Source organism: Crocodylus porosus, unplaced genomic scaffold, assembly GCF_001723895.1.
Source record: "Crocodylus porosus isolate Cpor-Errol unplaced genomic scaffold, CroPor_comp1, whole genome shotgun sequence".
NCBI classification, from domain to species: domain Eukaryota; kingdom Metazoa; phylum Chordata; order Crocodylia; family Crocodylidae; genus Crocodylus; species Crocodylus porosus.
The window spans coordinates 4,722,555-4,743,840 of NW_017728927.1; the positions used below are offsets into that span (position 1 = coordinate 4,722,555).

The window sequence follows — 21,286 nt, forward strand, 5'->3', positions numbered from 1 at the left end:
GGCCCCCGCCTTCCCCCGGCCCGGCCCGGCCCGGCCATTCCCTTCCCTTCCCCCGCTTCCCGGCCGGGCCTCACCGTGAGCGGCCGCAGCACCCGCGCGTGTCCCGGATTGAGGCGGCGGCGAGTGACCCGGATGTTCCCGGCCGCTCCCCCCCTTTGTCTCTGCTCCGGACTTTCCCTCCCTCCTGCTCGGCGCGGAGCGCGGCGGCGCGGCGCGGCGTGTCCCTCCGCCCGACCCGTCCGTCCCGCTGCGCCGACGCGCTCTGACCCTCGCCCCGACCCGTCCGCCACGCCGGCCACCCCCGCAGCACGTAGGACCCGCAGGTGGCCAGGATGGTGCCTGAGGCGCGCGGCTCCCGCAAGTGTCGGCGGCGCGGCCCGGTTCGGCTCGGCCCAGCTCCGGTCCTCTCCGCTGCGCGCTGTGCTCAGCCCGCGGCCATGCCGGCCTTTTCCTGCAGGCACCGAGGAGGCCACCTGCGGCCTCGGGTGCTCAGGACCCGGGGCGGGGAGGTGCTGTACGGGGCGCGGCGGCGCTGTTCGGCCTCGGCCGCGGGCGTCGTTCGGGCAACTCGTGTGTCGCGTCCGAGCAGGCAGCCCCTGCTCTGGCACGCGCGAAGACGAGTCCGCGGCCGCAGGGAAGGGCCGAGCGGACCCCGGGGGAGCGGGCGGGCCGGAGAGGCCGGGGCTCGCCGAGACAAGGCTGCACCAGCCGGTTGCGCCGCCGCCGCCGCTGCTGCTTCAGGTCTGGGCAGCCCCGGGGCAGGGGCCGCTGCCCGCGCGGGTGTCGTGTCTGTGGGGCTCAGCCCGGAAAGAGCCTTGCGATCGCCATCGCCGCGGGCCAGCTTTTGGGGGAGGCGCTGTCTCGGGGCCCGTTCCGCAGTGGCCGGCGCCAGCCGCTGCTCCGTCCTGTCCTGGGCAGCGCTGAGCCCCGCGGGGCCTGTTTCTGCCCCACACACTCTCCTCCGGCCCAGGCACCCGCACCTGTGTTGCAGCAGGTACCGACGTTTGGTATCGACCTGGGGCCGTGCTTGCCCAGTACAATACATGTCCTGCATTGCAGAGCGGGCCCAGGGCCCTGCTGCCACGCCCGAATTGGCACGAGATGGACAGAAAGGCATCCCCGTCACGCTGAGCCTGCGCCCCCGTAGGGCTGCCCGCCACAGCTCGGGCTCCGCTGCTTGGGTTACACTGGGTGCTGGAGCCGCCGTGCCAGGGGATGCACATGTCTGCGGCACGAGAGGGAGGTGGGCATCACAGGCTCGGCCGTTCAGCTGGCGTCCCAGCAAGTGCTTGCTTCTGGCCACTGGCATCGCAGCACTGCAGCCCCCAAGCACCCACAGTCTTGGCAGGAAACGCCAACCTGTGTGGATCCCACTCTTCCCAGTGGACTTTTGGATTGACTGTGGGCAGCTGTCCTCTTAGGTGTCTGGTCACTTAATGTCACATTAGGTCTCACCTGTGTCGGCAGCATTGCGAGAGACTCTGGGCCCCCTTGCACTGTGTGCCCTGCCCTCTGTAATCAACTTCTTGTCAACGTACCTGGCAAATCAATGACTAGATTTTTTTTTAAAGCCTATTAAAGAGCCAAAGAAAAGTAGGGCTGGAAGGGACTCTGAAGGTCACATTGTCCAATCCCTTGCTCAAGGGAAGATCTCTCCTGACTCAACCGATCTAGTTCAAGTGATCCTCGAACCTGCTCTTAGACCGCGAAGGATGGAGGTTCCAGCGCCGGTCGGATGCTTAACCACCCTCACAGTGAAACACTTCTTCCTAAAATTAAGCATAAATGTCTGTGGCTGCAATTTAAGACCATTTCTCTTTGTCTTGTCTCCTGTGCCCACAGAGACTAACCCCTCTTTATAACTTCCCTTCAGGTATTTGAAGACTTATCAAATCCCTCTCAGTCTTCCCTACACTAAATAATCCCGGTTCTTTCAGCTTTTCTTCCTAAATCAAGATTCCCAGATCTCTAATAATTTTTGTGCCTGTCCATGAAAATCTAATCTGTTCACATTTCTCTCAGCGTGATGCTCAGAACTGAGCATTTCAGACAAGGCTTCACCAGTGCTGCAAAGGGTACAAGAATCCCTTCCCTTAATTTGTATTTAAATAATATTCATTCAGTACATACTTTCTATCCAAGTTTAAAGACAGTTTAAACACCTGAACTAGGGAAGTCACTGGCTAAGCGCCTAAGTGGTATTAATACAGCCCAGGATGTGGGGTTCCTTGGTTTGGTTTGGTTTGGAGCAAGACTCATTTTCAAGTTACAGTTCACTCCAGCCCCCGGGTCTGTCTCTGCAGCACTGCAGCCTGACCACACATTCCTAGCCTGTACTTGTACCTGTGATTGCTCCATCCTACCTTTAGGACTTTTGCACTTGTCCTTATTGAATTTCATTCAGTTCATTTTGGACCAGCTTGTCAAGATCATTCTGGATCAGGGGTGGGCAATTATTTTGGATGGGACCACTTAATGAGTTTTGATGAGCTGTTGAGGGCTGCAAACATCTACTGTAATGTATTTTAATAGTTTGAAATAAAGTCCTATTCTTATATGTTTTGGGGGGGCAGCACTTGTGTACTGGGTCCTGGGAGCTGACCAGTGGTGGGGAAGGAAGGGGGGCATGGGGTGTGTGCAGCAGAATTCATCCCACCCCCATCCACTCCACAGTGCTCCACATGGGGCCAAGCCCACCAGACAGCACCACCTCAGCTGTGGCCGGCACAGCTTCCCAGCAGGGCTGCTCTCACAGCTGGCCAGGTACTGCTTAGCTCCCCCTGCCTCCAGTGGCTCCTCCTGTGCCTCTCTGGGCAGCAGTAGTGCAGGGAAGCCGTAAGGACCCTTGCTGGGAGCCAGGTACCCAGACAGGCCAGGGAGAAGCTGTAGCCAGGCAGTTCCTGCCTCAGTGTGCAGGGCTCCAGGTCCTGGACACCTTCCACCTGTTCAGCTGCCCACAGGTGGCTGCTTATTACACTGGGAATCAGGAATGGGTAGAAGACAGCCAAGAGCTGGAGCCAGAGCCCTGCGTGCTGGGTATCTGCTGCCTTGCATGCATCCCCATGGCTTCCCCATGGTGCCTGCTGCACTGAGTGGCACAGCGGGGGCAGAAGGAGGAAGAGCCACTGGAGGCAGGGTAACTGAGTAGTCCCGCTGAGAAGCTGTGTGCCTTGGCTGGGGTGCTCTCTGGTGGTCCTGGTGCAGGAGCAGAGCGGACTCAGCCCCATGCAGTGTGGTGCAGGGGCAGCTGCAAGCTGATACAGTCAGTTGGTGGGCATCTGCTCATGGCCAGGTCCAATCAGTTGGCAGGCTGCATCCGGCTTTCAGGCCATATTTTGCTCACCCGTTCTGGATCCTAGCCTCACCCTGCAGTGTCTGCAGCTCCATCCACCTTCAAGAGTAAATTGGATGCTTATCTTGCTGGGATCCTATGACCCCAGCTGACTTCCTGCCCTTTGGGAAGGGGGCTGGACTCGATCTCCTGAGGTCCCTTCCAGCCCTGATGTCTATGAAATCCAACTTGGTTTCATCTGCAAATTTGCTAACTGTGCACTCAGTCTCATCCTCCAAAAAGTTCACAAAGATATGCAAACAGCTCTGGACCCAAGGGAGATCCCAGGGAACCCATTCAATGCCTCCTTCCAACTAGATATGGAACTAATGGTGACTACACTTCCAGCGTGATAATCCAACTAGTTATGTATCCACCTTACAGCACTTTCATCTAATCTGCATTTCCTTCACTCATTGAGGACCATGCAAGAGAAAGCACCAAAAGCTCACTCAAATAGAATCCAGCTGATGTTTACAAGTAGGAATGGAAAAGTGCTTCGTAGCTGCAGGTGGTGATCAAATTACACCCTCCAGGACAGGCATGGTTGGCCCGTTTCATTCTGCCCTCCTGTGAGTGACAGTGCAGATAGTCCTGGCATTTGCATGGAAGCATCAAATTCTTTCTTAAAATCCATGCAGTTAAATTTGCATCACTAGCATCTTACCACACCAAGATTCAAAGCTTAATTAAACATTGCACAAAGATTCTCCCTTGATGCTTATTCTCTACATTTTATTTATATGCTTTATGTTATGGGAACAATTCAGTACTTCATATAATCTGTAGATACACTGAGCAGTTGCTATGACTGGTATCCATGATTTGTGCTGGGGTGGTTCAATTTAAAATCAAAAGGCTCAAATTGGAATTTTAGTCAGTAAGCAAGACGTTTTTTGTTTAAATAATTCATTGAGGAGAGGCTACAGGACCTGAACCTGTTCAGCCTCCAGAAGAGAAGGCTGAGGGGGGGCATCTTGTGGCCTGTTATAAACTAGTCAGGGGGGATCAGCAGGCATTGGGGGAGTCACTGTTTCCCCGAGCACCGCCAGGAGTGACCAGGAATAACGGTCACAAGCTGGCAGAGGGTAGGTTTAGGTTAGATGTCAGGAGGCACTACTTCACGGTCAGGGTGGCTAGGATCTGGAACCAACTTCCAAGAGAAGTGCTGGCTTCTACCCTGGGGGTCTTTAAGAGCAGGTTAGATGAACACCTTGTTGAGGTTGTTTGACCCCAGTAATCTTTCCTGCCATGGCAGGGGGTCAGACTAGATGATCTACTCAGGTCCCTTCCGACACTAGAAACTATTGGCTACAGTTCTGAATGTGTACACTGGTTATTTTACTAAGGGAAGTTTCACATTTGCTGATTAAGACGTGTAGGTATTCAGCTAAATATAGACTAGGAAGTATGTTCCAAATTAGTGTAAATCAGGATATACTCAGTATGCTCTGAAGCAGGTACATAGCTGTAGAACATTTTTTGGATTCTCAATATTTATATTTTATGTCAGAAAAATGGTATATGCCATTTCCTATTTAGTTTTTACTTGCAACGTATGGAGATTGGGATTCAATTAAATGCAGAAAACTAGCATTTCACATTTCTTTAATTAGTTAAGTAAAACTACATTAAATATGCTGGATACATAAGAAAAAGAGTTTATCAAAACATGTTTTGCATTTAAAAGTAACTGATTTATTCAGCCAAGGAAGTATTGGATAGTATAGATAGTGAACTGAATGGATTGTTCTGGTGATTATGTCCTAGGTGTTAGAACCAGTTGGTCTGTTTATTCATAGATTGAAAGAAGAAAACAGTCTTACCTACTTTTTAACTTCCAATTCTTGACCTGAATAATCTAGTAATTGAGTTGGACTGAACTGAGTAAACTGAAATGAAGAAACATTTTTGCTTTGCCTCCAGAAGAGTTGTCAAAAGAGTGATTTTTATCATTTCAGTACACTTTTGTTTTTAGGTACTTAGCCAGTGACTTCCCTGGATCAGTTGTTTAAACGGTCCATAAAACTTGGGCAGCAAATGTGTACTGAATTAATATTTATTATTTAAAGTTATTTTACTTGATTACAGTAAATCTCATCCTTGATATTGTTTGTTGCTTTTAAAATAGGTCTAAAGAAAAATGCAATTAAACTGAGCTAAGAAAACCCAATTTTTCATCTGTGTTGATTTCTGGCCCCTGCTTTACCAGCTATCCACTAGCTCAGTGGATGGAATGGAGGTTTCTAATAGTGCAGCCATGGGGGGAAATTACACAAATGGACTGGTTAGTGCCAAACATTATTTAGGCAGTGAATAAAACATGAGTCTCCTAATTCTCCACTGAATATTTAAAGAGTGCCTATAGCCATTATTGAGCAAGGCTTGAGGCAGTGCGGAGCTTGTTCCCTAAACAAACCAACCCACCACCCACTGTCAGTACTTTAGATCACGGGATAAACATTAACTACTGACTACTTTGAAATCAAGCATGTGAAATTTGGGGGTGGGAGGGCAAGTATGATATTTTCTTAAGTGTTCACCACCACAGGAATTTAAGAGGGAAAAAAGATTTCAAACATCAGACAATATTTTAAAAGGGGAAACAGGTTTATTTCATGCAATTTACAATAAGCTAGTGTTATGAAAAGGAAGTTAAAAAACACCCACACATCTTAGTTGTATATTTGTTCTAAAAATGATAGCTAACTGTAACCATCTTAAAACAAGTTGGGAAGCCCTACTAGATGTTCATCCAGGGACACTGCCCGGATTCAACTCAACATCCATTTCTGTGCTAATAATCTTGGCTAATGCAAAAGCATTAAAGCCATGTCAGAATCCAAACTTTGCTGCAATAAGAACACTTCAGAGATAATGAACTGGCACAAAAGGAAACTGTTATTGCTAATCCACTATCCAGGAAATAAAATGCTGCAAAAGTGTGTCCTCCTGGGCCCTAACACTAACAGCTAATGCATAACTTTCTGCCAGCCCAACAAAACTGAACTGAGTAGGAAGGCCTGGCCAGCCCATGGGAAAGGAAGATTTTCATACTGTGTGTGTATCAGGCCCAAGCCAATGGGGCCTGAGGATGGCTGCGTCAGTTACCTGTTCAGCGATCCGCAAGGAACACTCAGATGTTCTGACTTGGTTCCAAGTTGGTGGATTGGTGCAATTTGGCTGACAGTTCATGTGGACTCACTTTCTCCTAACAAACTTACTTGGGCCAAGTTCAACTTAAGTTGTGCATAAACTTTAACAAAAATTCTTAAAATGGGGCATGAACCAGATGTGATTGTTGTTAAGGTGCTGACAATTTAGGTTTAACAGCCTATGAGAGGGACAGCTGTGTGTGTTACAGCTTAAGGAAAAAGGGAAGTGAAACCACCTGGAAGTAGGACGGTGACCGTTTATACCGTAACAGATTCCACTCTTCACCGTGGTCACTTTTAAGCATCATCTATACCCTAGTAAGAGCCCTTTCAACATTCAACGGCAGCTGCATTCACAATAGAACTTAATGGCTGAGTCTTACAGCAGTTTATTCCTTGGTAGGCCCGGCTAAAGTCAAAGGAAGCTAACCTGAAAAGGGATCTCCAGCAACTGTCCTTGAGGAAAGAGGATCTTCCCCAAGTCCCCATATTCCTAGTTCCACCAACAGTTCTTCAGTTTCAACATTTCCAAAAAATAAAGGGATGGACAGTTGTGCTGTGTCTACTTGCTGCCCCAAAACAATAGAGGCTGCAGAGCAACAAAATCAAACACACATGAATAAAATCTATTATTTGCAATCAGCTCAGTTTTTCTAGCAAGTATTTTCAGAATTTGCAAGTTGTAGAAAAATGTAAAAGCTGCTCTTTCAAAATGATTTATGCACAATGTCTAATTGCAACTGGACCTTCAGACTAGCCCTGGGAAGTGTTGTAGCCCTTAGCATTTCAGTATCAAAATAATGAGTTCCTTTGATCTGACAGTTATGCTAGGCAAACTGAATAATAAAGCATAGTAGATTTTAGCCCTTTAAAGCCTCAGTTTGGCAGTAAGCCTTTAAAGACAGTTGCCTGTTGCAGCAAGCCACAAGATACTAGAAGGAACCATACAAGGAGTTTGGAAAGGGTCCCACATAATTTAAGTGAATATTTATGGGATTCTGCCTGTTTCTGAGATCTGGGTATGTAACTAACTGGGAACCTGAAAGCTTGAAACAGATGCAATCTAAACAGGTATCAAACAGACTGGGAGAGCAGCGTCAGGTGATACACATTTCAAAAATGTTTTTCAAATATTGAAGCAATGGGATGGGAAACCAGAGGCGGTCTCAGAGCCAACAGGGATGTTTCTCGGGGGATGACATGTTCCAAGGAGAGCAGCTCCTGGGACCAACTGAAAGAGTAGCATTGTTTGAGAGACCTGCGTTCAGATCTGGTGAAAGGGCAAGTCTGCAGTATGAAAGAAGAGAACCAGACAGAGGTAAAAGGTTCTTCCCCGTCCTTCCACACTTCCACCAAATAAGCTCTATGCTGCCACTCCAGGCTCTCTCTCTCACTTTCTGCTTGGATGAAAAGCCTGTGTCCTCTCTGACACCCTCTTAGCACTCCTCAGGGAGCTGTGACTGTCACCACATGCCAGAACAAAAGGTGGATTAATCTGTTTTCATTTACTTCAGCCAGAACTTGCTATTTGCACTTCAAATTCATTCTTTTGTGATGCTGCTTCGTGCCCAGCAGAGGTTCCCCAAGAGCTTGCATAGGTCTGTTTGCTAGGAGTAGGTCTCTACAGTGCTTCCCTGTGCCTGCACAGCCCGCCAGCCCCTCTCTAAGCTTGGAAGTGCTGTTCTAGTCTGAAGAATGGTTTTGTGAAAACACCACCCCTCTCGCCAAGCCAACCTGCTCCTTTCCCTGAACACAAGCAGAATCGGACCTGTCAAAATAAGAAAGCTTTACTTTTAGCCCTGAAAATCAATGCAGCTAGGGAAGAAAGAGCAGCCTTTTATTGTGATTTTCATCAAGAGCAGTTTCCTAACTTCCAGTCAGTTATATCTGTGCAAACACTTTCTGTCACCCAGGACAAAAACCAAGACAATGACGGTGCACAGATATAATTATCCTTAATTTTTTTCTAGCAGAATTGTTGATTGGTGTTGAAAGATGAAAGCAGCTCACTTGGTTTGCAAAGGCCAGGCTGAGTTTGCAGGTGAAGCAGACACCTGAGAACATGATCCTAGGTCACAGAGAACTGGAAATTCAATAGCGGAGACTTCAATTTGAGAGTCTAGGCTTCTAGATATGATTAGATTGAGTTGGGTAAGACTATTTATGGAAATACAATTAAATTCAGTCACCATTGCTTGAGAAAAGGTGACAGGTATGCACATTTTATTTCCAGTCCCTTTCCCTCTCCAACACCAAATAACAGGCCTCGACAAAACCAAATCCCAAATGCTGGCTTTTCCCTGGTTTAAGTGTAAAGAGATGTCTGTGGTAAAATCAAGGTTTTTTACGAGTTTTAAACTCAGGTTTAAAGAAAAGGGGGAGGGTGGTTACAAAACATCTGTGCCACTTTTAAAATCACTTAAAGAATCGCAGTGAACATCAGTCCAGGGGCACGCCGACACCAAAGGGCTGCTGCTGCTTACAACAGGGACAACACTGAGGCAGCCACATCTTCCTGTGTGGCCACAGCTCTGCTGGCAGGAGTTGCTGTGGTGTCAGGACTACGCCTGCTTCCTCGAACGAGCAGCTATGCTAGCACAGTCGGGTCCACACTACAGGTTTTGCTGCCGAACAATGTCAGCTAGAAGGCGTGGTCCTTTTACGCTTCCCCGTGACACACCTTGCAACACAGGCAAGGGCCAATTCTTACAGCCCCTCAGTCCACGCAGGGAACTCCAAAGGACTCAAGTACATGGACAGGGAAGACGCTTGGACAGTGAGGACAGGAAACTGGGCTTTGCACACAATACAGACTGGCACAGACAGAAACATTTTAGCTGGGGGAACTGCTGCTGCTCAGGAGCACGCATCGGCGTATCCAACCCTGTGGTGACATGTGGGTGCTAAATCACTCTTGACCTTGAACGAAGCAAGGTTAAAGGTTGGAACAGTTTTGCTATCCCTTGATTGCTACAGAATCATGCAGATGTAACAGCTGCATCAGGATAGCTGGTACTGATACAATTGTTACATATGTTGATAACCAGCCAGACAAATTCTCTCTTGTACAAAAAACTACCATGATTGCTCCATTGTGTCATGTGTCCCTTTTGCTTCATTCTTTTGCTCAATAATCTACCCATGCTCAGGATATTACACCTTGGCCTGCAATACTGTTTTGCCTCAGGGATAAAGCGAATCTGTCCAAATGTGAAGAGTTTAGTTTCGGCTACATGGCAAAAAGCTTCACCATAACTGCCACCAGAAACCCACGGTGAGGACGTAGCTTATACTGGGCTGAAGGCATTTTCAGGGTAGCTCAACTCAAAGGACTCTTGGCAGCATCTCAACAATTTCCCACCGCCAACTCCCAACCCACGCAACTTTGCTGTTAAAACCCTCATGTAGACCTAGACTTGAGTATCTCATTAGCACAGCAAAATGTTCTGAAGTTTTCAGTTTCAAATGCAAAACCCCCAAAACTTTAGGGGAAAATACTGGTCCCCTGGAGAGTCTTTTGATAGTACCTGCACCTTAGAGAAAACTTCAGATGTTCAAAAGTCTGAAGCTAATAACAGTAACAGCAAGAACAGAGGAGTAGCTGTGGTGGTTTGCTATGATACCTTGCAATGTCGTTTATAATTGACTATTCGTTTTGGGTTTTTTTTCTTTTTTTGCTGAAGTAAAAGACAGACAACAACTCTGTGAGGTATCAGACATAGAAAGTGCAAAATGATTAGAACTTCCCCCCTTCCCCCAATTTTTGCTATAAGAGGTGTCCAATGTAAACCAGGCTGCAGATAATCCCACTAAAAAATGCAAACCCTTTAAATGGTAAATATTCCAGTGAAAAAAGCCTCTCTAAAAGTGACCCCTTTGATAAATAATTTCAAGTTTGTTCAATTTGCTCTGTTTGTTACTTGTGTTTTGCTGCCGTCATCCTTGAGGATTTCAGCTAATTTATGAAAACCAAAACTTCTGCTTTTGCGTACTAAACAATGAAACAGAAAACACAAATGCAGATTTTGGAATATCAACAGAATGTTTGGGTTATTTGCCGACATTAAAAACCCTTTAGTCTAATGCCGAGTTTCCTCTGTAGAGCACAGCAGGAATAGATGAAGAATCCTGACAGGCTACAATTCCACGAGCCACCGAGGCCGAAGAACATGGGTCATGTCAAGCTTCTTGAAACACAGTGGCTATTGCAGCTGAGGAAGTGCTTTAATATGCAGTTTGAAACAAACAACTATTATGCTTATCTTCAGATACATACGATTTACTTATTACTATCTAGGGGAAATTTAGGCATTAACTCTAACCTGATAAAATATGGATGCCTAAAAAAGTATAAAAGTATAAACATCTCCCCTGCAGAATAATTCCATTTTAGTAAATTCAATTATGTTTTAACACCTTAAAGAAAGACAAGCATTGTATGTGGTACCGCAGAGGGGCAGCAGCCTCCTGTGCAGGCCATGCCCATGGGGCAGAACACGTATCAAACCCTTTCAAGCATTCAATGCACGGACGGACACTGAGCCCATTGCTTGCCCTACTTAGTAGAAATGGTTTTACAAACAGTTCCAGGCATACTTTTCCCAGCGTACAACAGTTTAAAAAAAACTACAGGTGGACACTAGGCGCTTGCAAGTCTGGTTTCACGTGAAGCATGACACGCTTCAGTGACAGAAGATATGGTACACGCACAGATGCTGAGGTTGTTTCATTAAACAGGCTGAAATGCTTTTAGAATTCCAGACAGTCTCTGACAAGCCTTTTTAAGCTGCTCCATCTGAAGCTGTGTAGGCCAGTGAAGCTGCAAGAACTGAGAGCTTTCCTACTGTCAATTTGATTCCATCAAAATCAAAGATCATGGTAATGGTTTTGTTTAAAACAAAAGCTCCAGACTTACATATTAAGTTACCACAGGCCTGTCCCAAAAAAACTGAGTCACATGTTTGCACACAGCGTTCTTACAAAAAATCAGAAAGAACTGCATAGTTGAAACAACATAGAGATGGACTTGTAAACATCCTGAATATTCAAAGCAATTAATTCCAATTTTTAATTGGGTGAGTTCATGTTCACACTTCAGGGCAATTTTAAACCCACTCAAAAGAGATGGGAATCTAGCACTAATGGGCTATGTATTCAAAAAAGCGCCAGCTCTCAAAAATACCTAATGACACCCAAGAGGAACTCAACACTTACAGGCAATTTAAGAAGTACATACATTTGGGTAGAAACAGACACTTGGAAAAAATAGACCAGATGTTCAGGTGTAAAATTCATGTTTAAAAATTACTGATTCTCCTTTCGAACATCTGGCTAAGACTGGAGCTTAACTATTCCAGGAGGAAGTTTTGACAGGAGGAATGACTCAGACAAGGGACATTGTCTCTGAGTTTAGTCTTCCCTTTGTATATTAAAATAAGCCATCTCTCCAGTCATGATGTGCACCCTTCCTCTCCTATGGGACCTCTGCCTGGAATGTAATTTTTTACATGCTAGTTTCAGTTGATCTCCTGCACCATTCTTACATAAGACAGCATGTCACAGAGCCATAAGGAATGTGCAGTGTAAGACAGTAAACTGGGGCTGCCATTGATTCTGAAACAATGTAGGCCCAAATATTTGCATTTACGGGCTGTAATATATACGTAGCACCAAGTACATTGTCCTTTAATTGTTTTCATGATTAATACCAAAACCACTTCAAACTGATCAACATTGGGTCAGCCAGCACCAGGTGTAAGTGCTACATGTCTCATAGGAAAACAGGAGTGCATGATGGTTTCTTTCCATGTGACCAGTATTAGTCAGCCCATGAGAGAGTACAACCATGCACTAGAACCAAAACTTAACACACTCTCTCACAGAATCTATTCCCATTCAGTAATCTTGCAGTGCTTTCAGCCAGTTTATACCAGCTTATAGGCAAAAATGGTTCAACCCAGAACAACAGAAAATTGTCTAAACCAGATCTCTTCTTTTCACAGCCAAGCCTCTTCCATGTGACAATTCACTGCATCTTGGAATAAAAGAGGAAAAAAATCTTCAGTGTTCAATACTGTCTTCACATCCTGGAACCTCGCTCTTGCAAAATCTGGAAGAGATAGTTAAAAAATCACATAAGTGAAAATTCCCCAAATATCACACCCAAAGCCTGGGCACCACAGAGGAAAAGTCACCGTGGTTCAGCTGGGTGGTAACATCACAAAGAGGCAGTTTATGGACTTTCCTGACACAGATGCCTTAACACAGAAGAGCAAAAACTGGCTGCCTGGTGTCAATCACCTCAATGAACAGGTCACCATGAGTCACGCAAATCACATGAGCAAGAGGAAAGCTGCAGGAACAGCAGGTACGTGGACTGGGCCAGCTTCTCTGAGGACAATGTTGTTGTCACCTACTTGTGACTGCGGAAGGGAGCTCACCTGCTGTCTGGACTTCTATTTCATTAATTATTCTTGCTCTCATAACATTTCTTGAATTTTGTTTCAGCTACAACCTCTGTCACTTAGAACAGCATGAAAAAGCGCACAAGCAACACAAGATGTGCCCAGCAAACCTGGCACGGACACAGTGATAGTGGGAAAGAACCTGCAGATGGATAATGTTGGGAATCAAGTGCTTAAAGCTGATTATACATGCTCTCCAGGGTGGGGCATTTTCATTAGAGCCACTCTAATTAAACCACCCGCAGCGCCTCATGAGTTCAGCATCCCGCAGTACAAGACGGTGGTGGGAGCACTTTAACTAAAGCTCATTCAATAGGCTTTAGTCAAAGCATCCCCACCATCATTTTGAAACGTGGGACACTGAACACATAGCGCTGCAGTACACTGGAGCGTTCCAATGAGAAGACTCCAGCAGACTCCATTAATCACATGTATTTAATTATCCTTGCTCTTGTAACATTTCTTGAACTTTGTTTCAGCTGCAACCTCTGTCAGTTAGAACAGCATGAAAAAGTGCAAAAGCAATACAAGATGTGCTCAGCAAACCTGATGGAAACACAGCAATAGTGGTATTAATTGAGTCTGCTCCGATGCACATGTAAAACTGCCCTAAGAGTTTATATGAGTGAGGCCAGTGTCTGTACGGAACAGGTTATTCATAGTTGCCACATCTGACCCAATTCCTAAAGCAACCCAGGGCACAACGTATATGGCAAATTCAAAGGTGAGGTTGCTCTCTCCATCGAACAATTTGGTAGGCTTCACGAATGCTACCTGTTGGCTGATGTATTATTTCTTTTAATTGCTTGATCACTCAGTAATATTTGTGTTTATTATGTTTTCATGTAACGTATCAGCTTGTGCAAGTCCCTTTATGCCTGCAAAGCATTCTGGTCCTTACACTCTGTGGGGCTCCAGTTTCCACATGCTACCTGTCCAGTACTCTGTTTTTCACCATAAAAGGCAGGCACTCAAGTGGCTTTAAACTTCACAGTGAGTGGGCTCCAACCACAGACAGACACCAAGAACTACTTTTCCATAGGATTCAATTAGCTCAGTGTCACAGCTGCAAGACTCTACGTTTGCAGGCAGAGCCTACAGACACTTGCAGACCCATCACTCCAACCCTGCTCTGCTAACCAGGTATCTGGTACAAATCTGCCTCAGTAAATGAACTACCAGTTCATATATCAAACCCCTTCTGTTGCACTCTTTCCCAGGATCAGGGAGATGTCCTGTGACTAATACAGGGTTAAGGAGCTGCCAATCTCCAGAGGCAGCTCAGGTGCTGGTTGCCGCAACAACCAGACAGGTCAGGTGACCAGAAGGGGGCAGGGCCAGGCCTTTATAAACTGCCCAGGCCGGGTCTAGGGTAGCAGTTCCCCTCTGGCAGCTGCAGGAGCTCTGTGGGAGAGCTGAGCAGCAGAGTCAATGGTGGTGGTTTGGCCAGCTGCAAAGATGCCAGAGGTATGGGAAAGAGCCAGCATTGAGAGGAGCTGGGTTCGTAAGCTCGGGGCTCATGATTCTGTTGTAAGCCGGTAGGCTTCTGGTGTGGGTTAGAGCCATTTGGCTTCATGGTTTAGTCATCCTTATACCGGAGGACTGGTTGGGGCTGTCGGGGTGTGAGGAGGCCTCATGGGGGCTCCCCAGTAGCTTGGGGGTTCCTGGTGCCCAGCAGGGGCCCAGTGAGTAGTGCCATGGTGGGCACAGCACGAGGAGTGCTGAAGAGGCGCTCGGGGTGTGGGGGTTGTAGCCCCAGCTGTGAGAGGTGTGGCAGAGGCCCCAGAGTGGGGCAACGGGCGCGAGAGGTGTGGCAGAGGCCCCAGAGTGGGTGAGAGGCTCCAGAGAGGGCGAGGAGCGGCGGAAGAACCACAAGACAGGCCCAGTGGGGCGAAGCCTGGGCAAGGCAAGCCCAGGGGTGCCGGTAGCAGGGTGCAGGTTGTTTAACCAGCCCAGGGGCACCGGTAGCGGGGTGCCAGTGGCGTGGTAGGCCCAGGTAGATTGGAGACGGGTGCTGGGGCGTGACAAGCCCCAGGGGCGCCAGGTGGGTGGCAGGCCCGGGGGTGTCAGAGAGGGGCACCAAGGCAGGATGAGCCCAAGGGGCACCAGAGAAGGCGTCGGAGGGCAAGGACAGAATAAACATCCAGGAACAGCTGCGAGGCTTGGGGCATGCTGAAGGGGAGGTAGGAGGCACGCATTTGCCCATAAGGGTGGGGGTGTTGGGGGTACCCCACGTGGAACGGAGGTAATACCAGCGAGGTGTCAAGGTGGAAGTAGGCAGCCTCCCATAACTGAACTTAAGAACAAAGACGTGGCGGGCGAGTAGAGGGTGCTGGACCACCTTAATTGACATGGCAGGGGGTGCTAGCAAGCTCATGGCCGCTTGCAGGCCCCACTCTGTGACACCCAGCCATGAGAGCTGAGCCTGTCCTCCCCCTGTGAGGGCAAGGGGCAGATGCCCATTTTTGCCAAGAGAAGCCTGTTTGCAAAATTATTCAATTCAGAAATTAGGTTTTGGAAAGGTAGGGTTTAAAATATTTTTTTCAGGAGAAAACAGCATTTGAGCTTGTGCCCCTGAAACATCTGGTGACTCCACCCTGTGCCATCTGTTCACAGGGAGCCCATTTCTCCTCTGCTTGCCCCCAGCTTCCTACTGATGGTTTGGACCTTTTTGCCACAAATTGTTTTTGCCTCCTTCCCTCAGGAAAGGGCTCCTGGTTTCTGTTCTCTGGTATCTGAGTGCTTAACATTCCTAGTCTCGGGGGCCTTAAATGCAATAGGCAAGTGTAATGAGGAGCACAGTGACATGGCAAATTAGTTCCAGTCTGGCTCTGCAGGAAACCTATGAACAAGTGAAGGGGCAAGCACTGATTGCAGAAAAGACGATGCAACAAAGTGCTGAACGTGCAGGGCACACAAATACAGAGCAGTATTTACAGAGCAGTCAGTGGAAATAGGCCCAACTGATACCTCACCCTTGTGGTGCCAGGAAAGGCACACGGCTCCCATCACCAGCAAAAAGGATGTCGGAAGCTAAACATGCTAAGGCAGGGACAGGCAATTATTTTGGGCGGAGGGCCGCTTACTGAGTTTGGCAAGCCATTGAGGGCCGCATGACAGGCAGCCAGGGGCAGATAAATATTAATTTTCTAAATTTTTTAGGGGCCCTGCGGGCCTGATAGAATGGCCGGCAGGCTGCATGTGGGCCCCAGGCCGCATTTTGCCTACCCCTGTGCTAAGGAATCCTTCCAGTGGAATCTGCAGCACAGTCCAGCTCATCACCAGCTTACATTAACACCTGGAAACACATCACAGCACTATAAACAGCTTCCATTTTCAGAGGTGTAACAGCCCAGTGGCTTCACACCTGAGGTTTAAAAGGAAATACCTGTTTTAAGAGAAGTTTGGCATATACTTAGGGGCGAGTTCGTGCAATATAAAACTATGCTTTTCCTGGGTGTGTTTCTGTTTTGCTGGTTGATTTTCTTTTTCTTTAAAAAACAAAACAAGGGGTAAAGTGATTGTAGTCACCTAGGATAGCATCTGTCCTGCTGTGCATGTGCTGAGAAATCTACCAGGACCACAGTTCTTAAGGGCCCTCAGGTGTATGCTTTACTCTGAAGTATTTAACTGCAGGAGCACAGTGCTTCCTAGGTCTGCACTGGGGTCCTGGTTCAGAACGATTTTAACAGAGGGGTTCCACCTATTGACTCACCAACAGTACTGCTGGTGGCACCTGGATTTTATTTGGTGGTCAGATCCTTTCTAGATTAGGAGAGCAGATAACAGCATAATTAGTGGGTCTATGAATATCTAAGCAAAGATTTTTAGATAGCTTTTAATAAATATTTAGAACACCTCTCAGTCAAACAGTACTTGTTGTACTTCATCATTAATGTACTTCATCATTAATAAACCTCAGCACTCTAGGCTGTTAATTAAAAGCACTGAGTGAGAAATTGCAGACAAAAACACAAGTGAAATCTGAGTATGCCAGCCCTTTTTTAAAAAAAAAAATTACTGAAAATTGTTAACAAAGGGACTGGGGAAGAATGCCTGTGCTGCCACGGATCTCACAACTACACTCCTTACCCTTCCAACTAAGAAATAATTAACTGCTCTATTTAATTGTAATATAGTCAATCACCAGTGCCCACATATATTATAGTAGTGCCCATAATGTGTGGGAGCTTTCCAAACACAGAAGACCACCCCTACTCTGAGCACAGTACAACATGTTAAGTGAATCTCAGAAGCATGCATCTTACTACTCAAGCTAATCATATGGCAGCAAATGTGTGCCTTAGCTATATTATCCAGGAAACATCACCACCATATACTTACTAAGTGCTATGCAACCACCTGTGATGTCATACCCCCCAGCCCCAAAGCAGCTGACTAAACCATATGATGAATTCTAGAGTTCGTTTCTGCACAGGAGTGGCATCCCTTTAAAGATGTAGTAATGAACTTGTTTAATCTATTTAACATCATACTTCCAGCCTGGAGCATCTGCAAACAAAGGTTGATTGAGTTCATTCATTCTCGTTTTTATTAGTTTAGCTTGTGTGGGCAAATTACATCACCCTGGAAAAAAGCTTCCTTGTAACGGAGACTCCTCGAAATGGACTCTGCATATTCCCACTCCTGAAGTGCACTGCCCAAGTACTAGTCAGACAGCTGCACCTAGACCACGGGGTCCCTCACCACTACTCTTCCACTGCCACGTCCTTCCTCATCACTTCTGAACACCCCCAGGGTGAGGGGACAAAGGGGCCTGCACCTGGCTACCTGAAGTCCTTCCACTAGCTCTTCAAATCCAAGTCCTTTCTCCTTTGAGGAGCCTCTGCATAGGCCAACTTCTGCCACAGGCGTCTCATTCAGGAAGGTGGGATGAGGAATTCCAGTGAAAAGGGACCTGAGTGCTTTGTCAAACTGGGCCTCAGATCTTGAAGACAGGTACAGAACAACACTGCACAGAAGTGCACATGGTGCTCCATCAGCAGCCTGACCGAGTTCTGCAACTAGGATGCATCTAAGGCCTGTTGCTGAAGACACGCTGGCTCTAGAAGAGCTACTGCATGCTCCCAGGTGGCAGCCCCTCCACTTTTGAAGTTACCACATACATACTGGCCACACCTCAGAGCTGCACTGAGACAGGACAGTCACCTCGCTGGGGTCACTTGACCCCAGTTGTCTTTTCCTGCCTAGTGAAGGGGGCCAGGACCTGATGATCTATGAGGTCCCTTCCAGCGCCTAGCAATCTATGAGACAATGCATCCCACAGCCGAGACATGGAGAGGCAACCCAAGGACAACCTTCTTCAGAATGTGTAATTCCAAACCAGGGCACCATACAGTCCACACTTACTTCTCTTGCTTTTGCCATTTTCTTCCTGGCTTCACTTCATCTTCTGTTTCCTGCAGCAGTGTGCATCTTCCCCATCTTACGTCACCACTCTCTTGCTCTCTTCCCATATCATTTCCCTGCCCTCTCAAGCCTCACCTTCCCTCATTAACAGGGCCTGGAAATTTACTAGGCACCTGATTTCCAAAGGATTAAACCTCTAGACTTACATGGGTAGGAGGAAAGGAACTGCCTGAGGCAGCCACCATCTTCCTCCTTGCTATTAGGTTGGGATTCCTATTACGTTTCTGTCCCTGCTCAGTGACTCCATTTTCGTATCTACCGCTGGCCTGAAACCGTGGCTGGGCAGTAATATACCTGTTGTGTTTCCTGCTGCACAAAGCATTCTGAACAGGTGTGAAAGCAAAGATGCTTTGTCCACTTTCACTCTTGGAGAAGCTTCATGAAGCAGCAGGGCACTGGAGCCATCTGTGGACAGAGTCCATGAGTGCATGCTCATGTACATCTGGAATATTCTTTATGACAATAAAGCCTATTTATTTATTTAAGCATAAGGATTAGATTCTCCTGAAGCAGATGACTGTATCAGAAGCAACTGGTGAGCAGATTTCTCCTACCTTGGCAGCAGCTACTGTGACACTGTGTCTGCTTCTGGAACATTTTAGCACCTCAAGATAAACAGCTTTTCTAATTTATGTGCAAGCAGCACTGAAGGAATCGGCATAAAGACTGTATTTCTAGCTGTACAGATGAGAAGTTGGAGTATGATCCCATGAGATGAACATCTTTAACTTCCATTGATTTCAGCGTTTTCACTATAGTTTGCGTTACCTGGGAATCCAGTCTCTAACAGAAGCGTTGCAGCAGAACAGACGTAGCTAATACCAGACCAAGGGACCATTTCCTGCAGAAACCTTTGTTGTCCTTCCAGATCGCGGCTTTAAGAACTCTAAGTTTGCTCCTTCGTCATTCTCACAAGTGATGTGAACTTTAACAGCCCGTTCTACAGGAGGATCGCCAAACAGTAATACAAGATGACCGGTACCCAGGTGGGTTCTTCCCTTTTATACACGTAGTGACCGGAGCACAATGACCACATGACCTGCCTGTATTCATAGGGGGCTTAAGCCAGGACAGAATACAGAGCTTTCAACTCCATCTTGCATTTTGTTAAGATTATCTTTGCTGATTTAAATTTCAGAAGGATGAGTCTGTTAATATATTGCCAACCCAGACATTTAGTGAAGGTATGGTACTATGTGTTTCTGTTAAACACTGCTGTAATACAAAATAGTTGACCAAAAAAACCTTCAGGAAGTGTAATTAAGAAACTGCAGAGAACAATTTCTATCCAAAAATATTTGCCACTAGAGTGGAAATAAGACACTTTCCGTGTCCCAGAATAGCTTTGAGAAAAAAACAGAACCCATCAGTGCAACTGGTAATAGAAGTGTTACTTATCACAGAAAGCACGGAAGCCAGAAGGGGTCATCTTATGTTATCACCATCTATGCAACAGATGCTACTCTAGATCTATTACTATTTTTCACCTGATACTAGGTAAAAAGGCAACTACGATCACGGGACAAGTACACCAGGGCTAGCCAAAGGATGTTACTGGTGGGGCGTAGGGGTTGGATGGGACAGTGGAAAGCATGTGGGTAAAGTCCTAAAGCAGCTAGTGCTCACCATCACATTTACACTTAATCTGAGTCATTCATATCGTAATCCGTCTCTTCATCCTCGCTCTGAGCGGCATGCAGCATGCAGCAAGTGTAAAGAAAGGAAGGGAAAAGAAAAGTTACAAGTGAGTCAGAGCCAAGGCAAAGTACAATCCACTTATACTTGAAGTACTTGTTTGAAGTACTTGAGGCTTTTTTTAAGTTGACCCCATCATCCACACATCAGTCAGACAATCTCAAGCAGGAACAAAGATAAGCAGCAGGAAAACCCGTTTTCCTATCTGTCCTATGTATCAGTGGGGAGCTCTTAATGGTGCTACTCAGTACAGCCGTCATTCAACGCAATGAAAAGGCACAGTATGTGCTGAGACAGTTTTTTCAAAAGCACTACAACTGGTACCAGAAATCTGAGAGCTCTGTAGCAGCTTCATGTGTGCGTGCACTCTTAGCACCTGGAAACCTAGCTCTGGAGGCAAACATCAGGAATAGGATCTAGACATCTTCTCCAGAGGCAGGTTAAGAAAGTGGGTGTGGAAAAGAATGGGATTTGGGAATGGAGAATTCTTTGAAACAATCTGCCTTTGTACCATGGCTATCATTAATGCCACTGAAATAGTGATGCCATCACCTCAAAGGTTACTTCACTTCCCTGAGCTAGATTAAAAGTTACCGGGGCATCGGAGCTATGACACAGCGGTTAAGTGGCACCTCTTCATCCCCCTTCCCTCCCCCCCAGCCTGTCTCTCACCCATTGACTTCTCAATCTACATCTTCACTGACTGCCTGTCTTGTATGCAGCCCAGCCCAGCCTCTGGTTTCTTTACTTTTCATTCCATCCAGGAAGAGCACACACCGACTGCTGACATTTCCCTGGCCTGAAAAAGGGTTTTTGAACCCAAAAGCTTGCTTAAATTGTTTTTTCCCAACTATTTTAGTTGGTCTAATAAAAAGATACCAGATGGACCCAAATAGCCTTGTCTACCTCTTCCTCAACACACCCAGAAGCTGGTAGGGAGGCTGCTTTCCTCAGGACGGTCAGCTGTTATTCCGAATTTGCACATTATTACATTTCACTTGAAAGCTGAGGAATTTATTCAACTAGTTATAACTGGCAGAAATCAGAGTAAAACTGAGCTTAGGCAGAAATCTAACTCAAACGCCAAATGGCAAAAAATATATAAACTGTATTTAAAAAAATGCAAATACCCATGGCCAGAGCCCTTGGAGGCTGTTTTCCTTCCTTAGCTTCTCTGACCTAGGCCAGGGGTGTCCAAGATACAGCCCAGA

General features: G+C 46.7%; 2 protein-coding genes and 1 long non-coding RNA gene across 5 annotated transcripts in view; 1 reads left to right on the plus strand and 2 right to left on the minus strand.

Annotated features, from left to right (window-relative positions):
* The window catches only part of UBE2I (ubiquitin conjugating enzyme E2 I), a 19,053-nt gene extending 18,836 nt beyond the window's left edge, over positions 1-217 (minus strand). The window contains exon 1 of the mRNA XM_019541808.1: positions 75-217. The gene's annotated coding sequence lies outside the window, so the exon portion shown is untranslated. The remainder of the gene's footprint in view (positions 1-74) is intronic.
* Positions 218-5,283: 5,066 nt separating this feature from the next.
* PDPK1 (3-phosphoinositide dependent protein kinase 1) overlaps positions 5,284-21,286 on the minus strand; it is a 104,366-nt gene continuing 88,363 nt past the window's right edge. For all 3 annotated transcript variants that reach the window (XM_019541802.1, XM_019541803.1, XM_019541804.1), the window contains one exon: positions 5,284-12,595. In XM_019541802.1, the coding sequence (XP_019397347.1) occupies positions 12,566-12,595 (30 nt within the window). In that variant the 3' untranslated portion in view covers positions 5,284-12,565. The remainder of the gene's footprint in view (positions 12,596-21,286) is intronic.
* LOC109314585 lies at positions 12,604-20,515 on the plus strand. The gene is made up of 2 exons (XR_002102320.1): positions 12,604-12,853; positions 18,867-20,515. It is a non-coding gene; the product is annotated as an uncharacterized LOC109314585 (long non-coding RNA).